Genomic DNA, 16,482 nt, shown 5'->3' with positions numbered 1-16,482 from the left:
AGAGGAGGAGAGGGGAGAGAGAGAGGAGGAGGAGAGGGGAGAGGGGGGAGAGAGAGGAGGAGGGGGAGAGGGGAGGAGGAGGAGAGGGGCGAGAGAGGAGGAGAGGGTAGAGAGAGAGAGGAGGAGGAGGAGAGAGGAGGGGGGAGAGAGAGAGATGAGGAGGAGAGAAGAGGAGGAGGGGGAGGAGAGGAGGAGAAGAGAGAGAGGAGGAGGAGAGGGGAGAGAGAGGAGGAGGAGAGGAAAGAGAGAGGAGGAGGAGAGGGGGGAGAGAGAGAGGAGGGGGAGAGGAGGGGAGGAGGAGGAGGGGGAGAGAAGAGGGGAGGAGGAGGAGAGGAGGAGAGGGGAGAGAGAGAGGAGGAGAGGGAGGAGGAGGAGAGAGAGGAGGAGGAGGAGGAGGAGAGGGGAGAGAGAGGAGGAAGAGGAGAGGGGAGAGAGAGAGATGAGGAGGAGAGAAGAGGATGAGGATGAGGAGAGGAGGAGGAGAGGGGAGAGAGAGAGGAGGAGGAGAGGGGAGAGAGAGAGGAGGAGGAGAGGGGAGAGAGAGAGGAGGAGGAGGAGGAGAGGGGGGAACGGGGAGATGGATACAGGAGGGCAGGAAATGGTAGATGAACAGATAGAGAGAAGGAACAAACGGAGGTACAGACGACAACAAAGAGACAGGAAAAGGAAGGGAAGGGGAAAACACAATTTAGAATAATCCACTCAATCTATACGAGCACCATTTCCATCTATTTACTAGCATCCATTAAACTAGACATTTCCTCTTGAGGGGGGGGGGGGTTGAAGAAGCGTGGGTATGGATATAGTCGGGAGGGCCGGGGGGGGGGTTTGTGGCGGTGTACACGTTTGTATTGGGAGGCGTGGCGGAGCCTGGTGGTGATGAATGGCGCCTTCAGAACACCGAGGCGTGGCCGTGGGCCTGCAGCGACACGCCACCGTTGATTCACACACGGCTGGAATATCCCTCCACCGTGTCTCTACGCACGGCCTACAGGGAGCCAACAGCCCACTGGGCTGGCTACGGGGGGGGGGGGAGGAAGGGGATGTGTCTGTAGGTAAGGGAATGATAAAGAGAGATAGGTAGAGATAGGTAGAGAGTTGGAAGACTGGAGGTTAGAGGTAGAAAAAGGGGGGGGGGGGGGGTGGGAAGGGTCTCTAGGGTGGTGGGGGTTATACTCAGGCTAGGTGGGCTGCTGTTACTATAAGAAAGCCTTGAGCCTTCGGAGCGCCGGAAAGCATGACTTAAGTCCTAGAGCTATAGTAGTGTATAGTAGTAGGACTATGGAGGCTCGAGGAAAGAGGTTAGTTGTTCACTAGCTAGTGGCGACCGAAGTTCAGCTGTATAGGCAGTCGAGGGGAGAGAGGGAGGGAGAGGTGGAGAGAGAGAGAGAAAGAGAAGGAGGGTGGCTTGGGGCTAAAAAGTTAAAGCTAAGCGTCTAGTGTGATCTGGCGAGGGTTTGACTTGAAGACGCCGAGGTCAAACCTCAACAGATTGATGCCTCTGTGAGATTCTGACCTCCGTCCATCAATCAGCTGCTCTACACACAGGGCTGCGAGATACAAAACCTGTCCCCTCTGACCTCCATACCTTCATCTGCACTGACTGACGGGAGCAAGAGACAGAGAAAGAGAGGGAGAGAGAGAGAGAGAGAGAGAGGAGTTCCAGCATGTCTTGACAGTCATTCAAGGAGAGATTTGTGACCATGGCTCTCACCACAGACGCATTATCCTTTACCAAGACGAGCAGCAAAAGGAAACTGACTCATTCCATTGGTTACTAAAGAGAAATGGTTGTGTGACGTTTGACAAATTCCTTTCCCTTGCGCGCACACACACACACACACCAAAATGTGACATTCCTTGATAAGGCACTGCAGCAATAGCGACAAATACATTATGAAGTGAAATTCCTGAGTTATATACTTGCTTTGAGGACATCGGTCGCTACATGGAACCTCGCTTCCAGGCAAAGGACACACTCACAGCAGCACACGGTCATATTCACTGAAGCCACTGACTGAGGAGTTAGCTGCTCCTCCACGCATTCCATTTAGTACATGACTTGTATGAAGAGGAATGAGCCATCTGTGCATACCATGCTACTCAGGGGTCCTGCGGGTTTCAACAAGTCACATTTAAGATGTTTTTAAAAGAACCTTTTTAAGACCACTTTGAATATAATTTAATACCTATTTCATGGCCATACTGGCCAAGACAAGTATTAAGGAAAATTACTACGAAAGAAGCAATACAGTCAGGTCCATAAATATTTGGATATTGACCAAATTTTCACTATTTTGTGGACTTCAAATGAAATGGACTTTAAATTAAGTGAAACTAAATAATAAAAAGGGGGAAGCACATATATAAATTGTTGTAATTCCTACACCGTTCACCTGATTTGGATGTAAATACCCTCAAATGAAAGCTGAAAGTCTGCACTTAAAGCCAAGATTATGAAAATATGACTTCCCCATAAAGTTACAAAACTAAAGATTTTAATATGTATGATCGCAACATGCTAGCAGAATGTCTCTTTATTAACCGAGACTCTGACTGACGCTAGCTCAAGATTGGCTGCTAGGCGCAGTTGCTAGCAGGGTGTTCTCTGCAAAGGTAGTGATTATTCCTCCACGTTGATTTACAGTATTTCCATACTGTATGGAGGGGGGAGTTGCCGGAGGGGAACTGATTACTGCTTACACTGCAGCCTGGACACATTCAGACGCAAAACAGACGTAATCGCAACATAGTAGTAACTTCCTAATCCAATCAAATGTTATCCTATCCCATATTTAAAGACCTTTTTTAAGGCCTAAAAGATTAAGAATTGTTAAGACCCCACGGAAACCGTAGCTACTAAACAAATACGTGCGCTGGGGAAACAAACTGTACATTCGGTAGAAATGCAGTCCATCATTCATTCTACAATGATGCCGATGGGACCGGTATCTCGACTACATTATGAATGTGTGGATGGATGCAGACCTTATTTGAACCACATAATATGAATCAAACCTGCGCCGCCTCACCTGTGCTGTATCCTGGCCTCCACCTGCACCAGAGGCAGGATGGCCTCCAGCACCTTGCTGGCCGAGCCCGGCAGCATCTCCAGCACCTTCTTCTCCACCACCATCTTGTCCACGATGGTCTTGAAGTAGCGCAGGGCGCTGACCACCTCCTTCTCCTGCTCCTCCAGACGGCTCACCTTCTACAAAGAGGACAGCGAGCAAATTCAACGTAAACAATCTGAAAAGAAAGAAGGTCCGAGGCGCTCTTCTATGGAAAAGAGAAAAAGCCTTTCGTTTATTTTACTATGAAATAGCGTCTTAATAAAAGGATCCTTGAACCCGTATTCCCTACTAAAGAGCAGCTTGTCCCACTTCTTTGAACTTCTGAGTCCTCTGAGTACTCTCATTTTCTAAGGAACATCTAATCTGCTTTTATCTGTAATAATTATCTTTTATTTTCCACATATTCCAAATAATTTCAGAACTTAAATAACAAAAAAAACAACAAGGGGCATTCAGATCCTTCTCGCACACAGTACGCAGACGGCCATCTTTTCAATCTAGATGATACAGTTTGGCTTCGTTGGCCTCACCGGCTCCCCACCATCTCCTCCACCTCTCCTCAAACCTCTACCTCGGTCGTAGGGCTGGGCGATATGGAAAAAAATCATATCGCGATAACGATATGATAATTTTATTTTATTTCTCGATATCGATAATTATCGAATTGTTATAAGTATAATTTTTTTTTTTTTACAACAGATGTATATTTATTTTGCAGCAATTCTTTGTCATTGCCGCCATCTTTAGTGTTACATCCCCTCACACTCCAGTTCTCAGGCTGCAGCTGGTTTAAAAGCTAAAGTAAACCGGCTTCTCTGCTGGCTGTGGCTCCAGAGGAGTTGAACCAGGGTTAGAAATTAACATTTTTTTTCAAGGGCTTTTTTTGCCCCCCTTAATTGCTTTTCGGGGGCTTTTTTTGTATTTCGGGGGCACAACATTTTTATAATGAAAATTAACAAAGATTATAAAACATTGTTGACACTTTTTTTACAGTCTTCGTCCCTATGTTTGATAACGTAATGTTAATGTCTCCATATATAGGGCTCTACGCTAACCTTTTTCCCAAGGAGCACATGTGCTCCTAAATAAAATGTTAATAAATAAAATCTAAATACAAATTTAGGAGCACACAGAAATTTAGGAGCACAGTGACAATTGTTCAAGTAACACGCACACGATGTGTGACATCATGGCTTGGTTTCATGTTTTGAGGTACCTTCAATTATCTGTAAATAATACATACATACTCTATCTAAATAGATTAAATATTATTGTCCCTGAGTGAGGGCAAGTTGTGTTGTTGTCTTGATATAATAACCGGTTGCCTCTGGATCAACGAATGTCTAATATTGAATAATATTATTAGATATTTTATTTTTAACATCCCTAATTCCAACAGTCAAGAAGCTTGTTTCAAATTGATGAAAAACCCCACACACGCAACGTTTGTGAGTATAGGCTCTGGCCAGATCGATCAATGAAATACGTTGCGCGCTCAGCGCTGTGGAATGAAGGAAATGCGCATCGGGATCGGATTTGGATGTTATTCTTTTGGAGTTGTGTTACAAATGGAATGGTCTTTCCCCGCCGAACACAAGTTACTTAACGTTACACAGAACACAGGTCGCGCTATGCAGATGATTAGCTTGCTAACGTTAAGATAGCAGTGTAATGCTTGATGAGAGCAGAGCGCTCTCTGTGTTCGCAGGAATCGCAGCACCTCTCAAGTGCCTGTAACACGCAGCGGGCCCCGCCTCCCTCCTCCTTGGAACAAACATTCCACCCAAAAACTGAATTTCAGTCCAGTTTCAATCTGAACTATTAACAGCGGAGCTGTTTTGTAATCTTCACAATCACTCGTCTGTCTCGCACACTGCAAGTAAATGATTTTTCCGGTTTGCACACACACATATTATTAGGGGCAATACGAGGGAAATGCTCGCACTGTAGAGCATATATATAATGATATATATAATTAGTAAACTGTCTGGGGCTTTTTTTGCCCCCCTTAACTGATGTTCGAGGGCATTTGGTCAATTTTCGAGGGCATTTTGCCCCAAGCCCCCGTTAATTTCGAACCCTGAGTTGAACAGTTCTGGCTCTGCTAGTTTATTTTCGATCTTTTGGCGCTTTTTTGGTGGACAAACCACCGCACATGTGCACTGTGACTCGTGACTGGAGTCTAGTTCTGCTAGCACACATAGCCTACTGTGTACAGACGGTTTAAAAATGTATTTTAAATTAGAAAGCAAACAAAATAAATGGACAAGAGAAAAAGAAATCTGAATTTGGTCAGTATTGTCATTTGGACAAGCAAAGCCATTACTTTAAGTTGCAGGCAAGAAAGACAAGTCTGTCCACTGTCTCTGGTTTTAAAACTGCCCTGTTGCAGGTAAAAAAAATAAATAAAAAAAAATTCGATTTTTTTTAATTTCGATATTCGATATCGATTATTAAAATATATCGCGATATTTATCGTTATCGTTATATCGCCCAGCCCTACTCGGTCGTTTCAATGCATACGTCAATCTTTCCATCACACTGATCTCATGGATCACATCCATCCATTCTGCCTCCATCAGCACCACCTGACTCATCCACCTCCTTGTGAGAGTATTTTTGGTTGACAATCCTTAATATGTTAAAATATACTTGTCATCATTATCCCTCATCATCATCATTAGGTGGTTTCTTCGTTCCGAAGGTTGCCGATCACTCTCCAACCCATTCTGTCCCCACTTCTTCTCTCCAACTCCGTGACTCCGCCTCTCACTCCGCTCCAATCACAGACGTCGTCTACCCAGCCTCTTCTTGGTCTTCCACTTCCTCTCTTTCCATCCACCTTCCCCATCACCACCTTCTTGAACATCTCCCCGCTGGATCCTCTCAGAACATGCTCGCACAACTCCATCTTTCTCTTTTTCAACCTCTCCAGCAGCTGTCCTCCTTGCATATCCGCTCTTCTCAGTACCTCCTCATTCTTGATCTTATCCTTCCATGTTATCTTCAGCATCTTCCTCAGCGTCCACATTTCAAAAGAGTCCATCATCCTCTTTGCCTTTTCATTCAGTCCATGCTTCTGCTCCGTATGAAAAGACTGACATAACTTATATTTTCCCCAAATACACCACTTCCAATTTGACCAGTAACTCTACTAATAGTACTAATTCTATAATGTAGTGCAGTATTTAAAACAGTCTTAATCTATAATGTAGTGCAGTCTTTAAAACAGTCTTAATCTATAATGTAGTGCAACATTTCTAAGCTGTATAACACTATACATACATTTGCCATGAGCTATGTGCAATGTAAGCTCATAGAATGAAAAGCTACTGAATGCCAACACTAGGAGGCAAGATGGCCTCGAGAAAGAGAGGCAGACCAGTAACAACCAAAAGGTTGCTGGTTCGATCCCTGGCACCGACAGGAGGGTGTATTCCAGTTGCGAGCTGGCGACCGAAGGGTGGCTGGTATTATACATCTACGGGGGCCCACCATCTCTGCCTAAATGCCCTTGAGCAAGGCACTAAACCCAAAAAAAAACGCTCCAGAAAAGGGTGGGGGGGGCTGCACTATGGTCGACCCTGCGATGACCTCTCTGATGAAATGCATTCGCGTGGCGGGGACTGTGTGTATGTATAACTGGGGGGGGGGGAAATTACAATAAAATACTCTTCCATGCAGCGAACACTAATCCACATCACCATATAACCTGTTTAGTATTCACGCCGTCATGTTAATATAGTATGAATATGGCATTCGACTGTGGCATCACCACGCTCCCTCGGTCGGCCCCAGCCCACAGTTCAAACCCTGAAGTGCCATCTATCAAGTGAACGAGCCGTGGCACAGAGCCATCTTTGTACTACGGCAACGCGCTCCATCAGCCATCAGCATCTCCTGTGTTTCACAGCGGGGCTGTCGGGGAATATACTCGTTACACTAAAAGCCTTGAGGAGGGAGCGGAGGAGTTCATTCAGGAAAGCGGCTCCGGTCTCCATTCATGTCTGCTGTGGGTCCGGACACCTGCTGTAACGCAGGCCTGGGCTGGGGGGCTGTGGGAACCCCGCGGGGAGGAGCGTGCAACACAATGGAGCACGGCGGCACGGAGCGCGGAGACAGGAAAACAACCGCAAATAGATAAACAAGGGCATGGAATAGGTGGGAAAGACATGGATTTTCCCACGATATGATGGGCACGTACACATACACATGGACTAGGGCTGGGCGATTATTAATAGAGTCTCAATTTCAATAATGATTTTGGCTTCCGACGATCATGGAAAACGAGATAATTGTGCCGCATGCCGCGTTGCTCTCGCTTAGTCTCGTGTTGTAAACGCAGCGCACCCTTCCTTCACAGCGGTGCGCTCCGCCCCCACCACCCCCCCTCGCCCCTCCAAGCCCGAACAGTAGTTTGAGCTCATGTTGAGAGGGAGCCGGAGGGAGTTATTTTGGTAACTTGTAGAAGATGACTGAAAGGTAAAAACTAATTTGTCACAAATTTGTCGTCGTCATGTTCTCAAATCAATGAGTGATAATTGTGATTCATACGCATACCTTGTTGACTGGTTTCTCTGCGCTCTTGACAGTCGGTTCGGGCTGCAGCTGCTTGCCTTTCTTGGACGGCGTCCTCTTGATCTTGGGAGAGTGGAACTTGTCCATCAGCTTCATGGTGAAGGAGGAGAGGTGCGACCGCTGCGAGTCTGAGGAGGAGAGGAGAGAGGGATGAGCGGCGCGCCACGTGACAAGGTGGTGGTGACAGAAACAAGATAAAACAGGAGATAGAGACATATCGATAACGGCAGCCAGCGAGCGTAGCGGCGATCCATCTCAAGAGACGCCATCGACTTTAAGGTGCTTTACAACGAGGCCGACATTGTCAGGCTGCAGTGTTACGCGTTACACGTGCAGAGTGAGGAGCCAGGAGGAGATTCTATCTGTTGTTCGTCATCAAGTCCACGTTTCCACGCTGCCCATTCATTTCCCACTGATAGCGCTGCTGGAATGGCTCGGTCAACCCAGCTTCTTTCATCAGACACACAAACCCACTTAATCGCACACACGGACGCTCTCGAGGCTCGTTCCGACCGCCCGGGCCGTGTCTAACGGCGCGGCTGCATTCAATTAATTTCCCCGTGTAGAGGAGCGCGTGCCTGAGTACCTGGCGTGGCGTGTACCTCGTGGCTGCAGATGCTCCTCTACGCTGGAAATGAATTGAAAGCAGCCGCGCCGTTAGACCTGGCGGTGGAAACGGGCCATCACTCCCATTCTCTCACAGACAACTGGCAAAGGAAAAGTGAGAGAGAGAGAGAGAGAGAGAGAGAGAGAGAGAGAGAGAGAGAGAGAGAGAGAGAGAGAGAGAGAGAGAGAGAGAGAGAGAGAGAGAGAGAGAGAGCGAGCGCAGAGGGGCCTCGTCCTCAGAGAACAGTCTAGTAGTTAGCGTGGAGATGGAGATAGCTTTATGCTACATAATTGCAAATAGAAAGCTCCACAATAGCAGAGCGATTTAGCAGGATTCCCCCCCCCCGCCCCGCCGTCGGGGTGCGGGGCTCGGGGGGAGATCCGGGGAGCGAGAGTGTTCCCTTCTCCTCTAATCCCAGGAGAATTTACCGCCCCGTCTCTCTCTCTCCCTCCTCTCGCTCTCCATCCCTCCCCGCAGCGAACGGAACCAGGAGATAAACACTGAACAGCGGTGTCAGCCGGTGGGGAAAATAGAGGCTTTATCAGTGACAAAACGCCACCTCTATCTGCTGTAAGCTCCCCTGGGCCCGATGACAGCAGGGCTCTGGCATTTCACCACCCTCAGCGCAAAAACACTGAGCAGTGGACAGCAAATCAACAGCAGGGAAAAACTAGATTCTATTTCAGATAGAATTTTGTGTGAAATATGCTGTTGTTGCTTATGTGCTGTTGCAGGGGCGACACAGTGGATCAGGAGGAGGTAGAGCATCTGGTAATCAGACGGTTCCGGTTAAATTCCAGCTCCTCCCGGGTAGCGTGTCGAAATGTCCTTGAGCAAGACACTTAACTTAACTCCTAACTGCTTCCGCTGAGCAGGTCGGCACCTTGCATGGTCGCCTCCGCCGTCTGTGTGTGAATGTGTGAGTGAGTGGGTAAGTGTGAGCCATAAGTTGTAAAGCGCTATGGATAAATGCGCTATATACTGTAAATGCTGTCCATGGACTGCATTTATATAGCGCTTTTATGGTTTCAACAATATATTACTTAATATCACCCTGTTATTATCAATTCAGACAACATAATTGTACAGTAGATCACAATATCGTGGTTACCTCACAATACGATCCCACTGAGACGATTAATTATCGTATATCGAATGCCCAGCCCTACTTGTGATATGGTTTCAACTTTCTCATGACCAGAGAGCGGTACATTGTTAGTACACCGAGGGCGGAATCCACAGAGAATGGATTGAGCGAAGCAAATTGCATTCGCGGAGCCTGCTCTGCGTCTGCGAGCTATCCACGAAAGCACATTGCTCGATGAGATACCAGCGCAGACACGCCCAATATGTGTAGCTCGCGAGCAGTCTGCACTCTGCCCCCCTGAGTGTGCTTAGCCTTATTTATAAATCACGCGTTGTGAAGGCTATTGGCCGCACGCAGCTTTATATTTCTCGAACAAGTTAGATTCTGTTTGTATACGAGCATAATGCCAAGGCCCACAACGTTATATAACAATATTTAAATAATGATTGCATGGGATCACTGCATGCGCTTGATTTGATATTGTCCTTCGAGATATATTCGATAATATCTTTCACGGTTGTGCCTGTCTGCACAATTACTGCTGCCATGATCACCTGTTTAGAGGCTCATTTACATAGAAAGGGCACATGTTCCGCCCATGTTACCTCATTTAAATATACGCCAATTGCACGGACGCAAAGCCTATGTTACGCATGAGCAACCTCGTTTCATTCATTTGAGAGCGAGATGCGCCGGCTTTGCTTCGGAAAAAAGCGTGCAAAGCCTCTGTGGATTCCGCCCTGAATCTTACAGATTGCCAAGATTAGTTATGCAGAAAGACAATATACAAGCCTTGAAACACAAAAGGTTAATAGCAATCTAGAATCTAAATAGCCTATATAGATAATCATGATGAATCAAGAATCGATTAAAAATGTAATCGTGACGGCGAGAATGGATATCATGATGATGATATTCCCAAAGATTCCCACCCCCCCTGACCCAGAGTGGACTTCCAGACGGGGAGGAATTTCATCCACACCACGGATCCACGCGCCGGGCGTTTGGCCACGCTGCGCTTATTCCTCTTTATCCCTAATCCTCATCATTCCTTATTCATGACGAGGGCCAACAGGCCTCTGTGAGGCTGCCAAGAGCCCTGCTGTGTTTCCTTCAAATATATTGACGACAGAATGCCTCCAGTGTGGTGTTATTTCCTTCTGATATGACGGCTGTGAGACGAGGCTGATCCTGGAACAGTTGGACATATACATCATGGCCCTTTTGACCCTGCCTGCATTAACATGATATTGTGACTAGGGATGTCCGATATTATCGGCCTACCGATATTATCGGCCGATATCGGCATTAAAATGTGATATCGGAAAATATCGGTATCGGTTTTCCAAAAAAAAAAAAAAAAAAAAAAAAATGTTACATACATTTCTAGAACCTTTATTTACCCAGGCAAGCAAGTAAGAACAAATTCTGATTTTAATTATTGTCAAAAGTATGCATAATGTTGTGTTAATTCCACAACAAGAGATATGTAATGTTAATTACCTGAAATTATTCAGTTTTTGGGGGGGGGAAACCCTGCATATATCGGTATCGGTTGATATCAGTTGATATCGGTATCGGAAATTAAGAGTTGGACAATATCGGTATATCGGTATCGGTAAAAAAGCCAATATCGAGCATCCCTATTTGTAACAGATTCCCCTTCGGCTGTTCGTAGTCGGCCTAAATTAAGTGCTCACGGCCTACAGCGGATTCACTCAGCCAGCCAGTAAGCTACTTGACCCGCGTGACCTTTCTGTCACCACCGGCGTCACCTCCATCTGACCCTCGATCCGACCTGCATCAGCTGGCCACGTCGCTCGTCTTGACGGATATATGAAGGATAAAATTACGACGACAGCAGCCCTGCTCGTTAAATTGAAGCAGTAGTAGAGGAACTGTAATGTCACACAACACACATACACACACCGATTTCATTAGCAGCCTAGTTAATGTCACTTCAAAACAAGAGAGAGACCAAAACGCTACCTTGAAGAGTCGGGGCTCTCAGGCGTCACACGGCATCAGACGACGAGACAGACAGACGCATAGCTGGGCTCTTGCTGGGCAACTAAAAATACTTCCTGCTACTGTTTTTACCTCCTTTAGTCACACCATCCATGGAGTGGAGAGAGAGAGAGAGAGAGAGAGAGAGAGAGAAAGAGAGAGAGAAAAGGATAGAGAGAAAGAAGGATAGAGAGAAAAAAATCGAGAGAGAGAGAAAATCTGAGCCAAGTCTGAGTTGGACGGAAGGAGAGCAGCACAGAGCAGGATGGAGGGGGAAAAAAGATCTAGAGGAAGGAGCTAGTAAAAGGAATAAAAAGCAGGAGTTATGTCTGTCTGGTGACCAGACAGTGAAGAAGGCCCCAGGGGGGGGGGGAAGCCCGTTCTCCAGGCCGTCTGGATCAATAGTCTGGTGGCTCTCGCACTCAAACACTCCCAACACTGACACCGGGCTGCAGGGAGCGATGCCACGCTTCAGCGCACATGAACAGAATCTGCGAAAGTGGCCCAGCCCTATATATGCGCTTGGTGCTTCATAACACCCTGGGGATATACATACCTGTGGTATCCTGCGTATCCGTACATAGCACTGCGTGAGCCTGCAGGCTACAACAATGCGGTTTCACTTCATAGCTGCTACGCGTGGCGAGTGTGTTATGTGATTTTTCGCCGGTACATCGGCCTATGTTTGAACTGATTGGTCGAAACCTATAAGCCTCGCCTTCTGACCCCGTTGACCATAATTCACGCGGCGGACATTGTGCTCTTACGGCATTGGGATTCCTTAGGAATATGTGTGAATATGGTCAATTGCACCCAGGACTGTGGTCAACGACCCAGCTGTTGGTGTTGGTCGTCGTCGAGCTCTAGGACAGGCTCGGGGCCGGGCAGTGTGTGACGTCACACAGGCCGTCTTTTCAGTGCCCCTGCCCAGTGTGTGAGAAGGCAATGACATCAGCACTCAGTCATGTCCATGATCAATACAGCTGGCGCGCATACATCATCACCACCCCCGCGGCCTCCATTGGTGCATTCACTCACTCACGCACACGCAAACACACACAGGGCTTCTCTCTCCCCCTCTCCCTCTCCCGTTCGCTCTCTCTCTCCTCTCTCATTCTACTTTTGTATTCTGCTCCTACACTCAGTGAACATGTATACACTTATCTTCTGTTTTGAGGGAACGAAACCCCCCCCCCCCCCCTCTTACTCTAAGAGTTCGCTGGAAGTCTGGCTGAGCCTGGAGATGACATCATTGTGTATGTGTGTGCAAGAGTGAGAGAATGAGAAAAGAGAGAGAGAAAGAAAGAAAGAGAGATAGATTAAAAGCACAAGAGACAAAGGGAGAATAACAAGATATATTGTAAAGTGCTCCACCCCTCCACCAGAGACCCACCAACCATCTCACTCCTCCTCTCCACAGCTGCCTGCCTGCCGTTGCCCACGGTTACGAGGCAGTGATGATGTCATCAGCTGTAATGTGCTTCTGACTGAATAAGACTAGTCATGGAGTGCACACAAGAGAGTGAGAGAAGCCACAGTGTTTTCAGCTGGCCAGGCCACAGCAAGCCTTTAGGCCAGTCTGTCCATTAAACTGTAGTCAAACGCAGTGTACGGTGGGCAGCCTAGTTTCTGGTACAGTGTGTAGCGTTTCACCACAGCCAATATCATGGCTTTCACTTGATTCCAGAGTGGCTTTATTACTGACGACTCCAGCGGGTTGGAGGTTTTCACTGGGCAATTAATAGAGTTTAATTTTCAATTACGATTTTGGCTTCCCGCGATCATGAAAACAAGATAATCGAGATAAAACGTTTATTGTGCCGCATGCAGTGTTGCTTTCATTTTGTCTTCACAGGGGTGGCGCTCCGCCATTCGCGCCCCCCCAAAATGTAAGATTTTTCAAATAAACTAGAAACACCGCCGGCGCCTCACGGTCATTAGGCCTCTACAAACCGGTAGCCAGTGCTCCGTTTCTGTTTCTGGCAGAGGTGGTGGTACCAAGGCCTGGGGGTCAGCAAGCTCCACTGGACAGAGTGTGGAGGTAGTGGAGGACGACAAGTGTGTATTAATTATTAAATAGATAGATAGATAGATAGATAGATAGATAGATAGATAGATAGATAGATAGATAGATAGATAGATAGATAGATAGATAGATAGATAGATAGATAGATAGATAGATAGATAGATGGATAGATGGATAGATAGATAGATAGATAGATAGATAGATAGATAGATAGATAGATAGATAGATAGATAGATAGATAGATAGATAGATAGATAGATAGATAGATAGATAGATAGATAGATAGATAGATAGATAGATTAGATAGATGGTTTTACACAAAATAAATGCAATGGAAGTTGTAGCGGAATTTCACACTTAAAAGTTTTATGAAAAGAGAGAGAGAGCTGGAAGAGTTAAGAGAGGAATTAATGGAAATACATGGCTTTCGGGTGTCGGTTGCTGCAAAACTTTCCGACTTGTTTGAAATGAATGTCCCTCCCTTAAAGTGTTTAGCATTGTTTCCTAGCTATGTGGACTTATATTAATAGGATCTATGTCTCTAATTCTCATATTGGCGCATTCTTCCAATTCTCCTCTCACAATATTCACCCTCACTGAACTGAGTCATCTGAAAATGTGCATATCTGTGATGTCAGAGATTTCTCAGCTGCATAATAATGTGGCAGTTGATGTGACAGTTGGCACCAGGCCACACAGTGGTTGGAGCCCAGCCTCAAAACGGCTTAAGATCTTGAGGTAGAAAAAGGCTGTTTTTTGAGTACTTGATTAGAAATACAACAAAACAATGCATTTCTTTGAAAGAGGTGTTCCATAGACTCACAGGAAGTGTAAAAGTGCCCAAATAGTGAAAGAAATAGTAAAATAGTTCCCCTTTAACCATTGTTTGTGTTACTTCTCTAATGTGGTGTTGTTGTTGTCACTTATGGAAACACAAACTCTTCTTGTTGGGCTGACAGAAGCGAAGAAGCTGGTAGCTATGTGCTGGAAACCGCCTCATTCGCATGCTCTCAGGGCACGGACTTTGATGTGTTTGGACATTGTGTATTTAGAGCTTTCGACAGCTGGCGTGCACAGAGCGAAGGAGGCAACCATTACAATGTGGAATAATCGGTACAGTTGAAATCCAAGTTGAAAGAATACCGGTGGTGGCTTGGACCTCAGGGGGGTGGGTTCTCAGAGGATTCTTCTTCTGTACTTGTTATTATATATTTATATATCATTTATATATTATATATTTTTTTATTATGTATTCTTTTTATTTTCCTTTTCTAAAATGTTTTATATTATTTTAGTATGTGTTTATTGCAATAATACAAAAATAAAAAGATCACAAAAAAGAAAGACATGGCTTTCAACAGTATTCGCAACTCATAAGAGTGGCTCCTTTACTAGACCATGTGTAATATAATAGCAACCCAAAGAAAAGTCCACGTGTGGCAAACTGCTGCCTGCTACAGTCACCATGATGTGGTTTGGGTTGTTGAACAAAGTGACTTAGCTCCTCCAACACCTGCCTTCAATCAGCTCATCATCTCTCCAGCGCTTCAGCCCTGGCTCTTCACCCCTTCATCTCAAGGCCGTTTCCTCAGCTCTAGTGGTAAACAAACCTCCCTAGAACAATATTCCCTTTGTTGTCGTCTAGCTTGTTATCCGTCGTCTTATTCGTATGTCTATTTATGGAAGTTCATTGAGAGAAACAAAAAAAAACGGAGTCAAATTCTTTGTATGGTGTTCACATTCGTGGCCAATAAAATGTGAAAATATGGTTCACAAATTCACAATCTCCCCTTCTGTTCCCGAGTTATGGCGCTGAATGGTCGCCAGAAAAGTGTTTTTCTTCACGTTTGTGCCAAATTTGAAGATACTCAAGATTTTATTCCAGGCGTTCCTAAAATAGGACATTCGCGAGAATGGGACGGACAACCCAAAAACATAACGCCTCCGGTCACAGCTGTGCCGTCGCAGAAGCATAAAAACAAAAACACTGCAAGGTTAGCCAATAGTGGGTTAGGCTTTCTGAATCTTGTTGTTTACCTTTTAACGCATCTAAACGTTTCTGTGAGCAGCAAGAGTTACCCTGAGATAGCTCTGTATTGAGACATGCATGTGACATTATTCTACACAATCTGTGTTTGTCTGATCAAAACGCTATCCATCAAAATGCTAGCCATCTAGCACTTCAGGGGTTTAACTCAAATGTGATATATGGACAGAGGACAATACAGATATTACATGTATAGTCAGAATACAAGGAAAGTGATTAGTTTCCGTCAAATGAAGAAGAAAATGGTAATGTTCACATTGGTGTGACTGTGAGATATGGGATACTCTTTGTATTCTACGAAGATTGCAAACATATTAATTATCAAAAAAGGTCATACGACTGCCATTTCCAAAGGGAGAGGGTAAGCTTGGCAATGAATTTCTGATCAATTGAATGCATAAGTAACTAACTATTGAATTAAAAATTTATGAATCTGGGAGGTCTAATCTAAGAACTGAAAAGCAGTGCTAAAAGATCTTAATGCTTGCCACCATGCTATAAAACCTCAACATTAAATATTATGAAACGAGTGGTATATTTAAAGAACATTTAAAAAGAATGTTCATCAATTTCTTATTCACTTTTACAATAACTTTAGTCATTGTTGAGTGTGGAGAAAATAACATGGAAGCAAGTGAAAATAAAATACAAAAACAATGTTCAGAATGGTAACCATTAGGCCGGCGGCCTAATAAAGCCTTTATGTATTTGCACTGCAGCACCTTGATGTCGGGTTAACTGTCCAATTCCATCATTATCTTTAATAATTGCAGCTGCTGTTGGGCTCCAACCACTGTGTGGCCTGGTGACAATTGCCACATTGTTATGCAGCTGGAAATCTCTGACATCACTGATATGCACGTTTTGAGATGACTCAGTTTGGTGAGGGTGAGGGATGTGAGGGGAATTGGAAGAGTGCGCCAATATGAGAATGAGAGACATAAGTCTTATTGATATAGAGCCACACGGCCGGGAAACGGTACTGAATACTGGGAAAGGCCAATTGTAAGATTAAAATTAAAATGTTGTACTCTGTTTTTATAAATTGTTATTTAT

The 16,482-nt window shown here is 45.4% G+C and overlaps 1 protein-coding gene across 1 annotated transcript in view; it reads right to left on the bottom strand.

Moving 5' to 3' along the window:
• rapgef1b (Rap guanine nucleotide exchange factor (GEF) 1b) overlaps nt 1-16,482 on the bottom strand; it is a 97,711-nt gene that overhangs the window by 48,023 nt on the left and 33,206 nt on the right. Inside the window, 2 exon segments of the mRNA XM_084324716.1 lie at nt 3,033-3,211; nt 7,635-7,780. Coding sequence (XP_084180842.1) covers nt 3,033-3,211; nt 7,635-7,780 — 325 coding nt within the window.

This window comes from Notolepis coatsorum (assembly GCF_963971535.1).
Source record: "Notolepis coatsorum genome assembly, chromosome: 11".
Lineage (NCBI taxonomy): Eukaryota > Metazoa > Chordata > Actinopteri > Aulopiformes > Paralepididae > Notolepis > Notolepis coatsorum.
The sequence above is the reverse complement of the archived record's forward strand: the minus strand, read 5'-3'. Positions and strand labels throughout refer to the sequence as shown.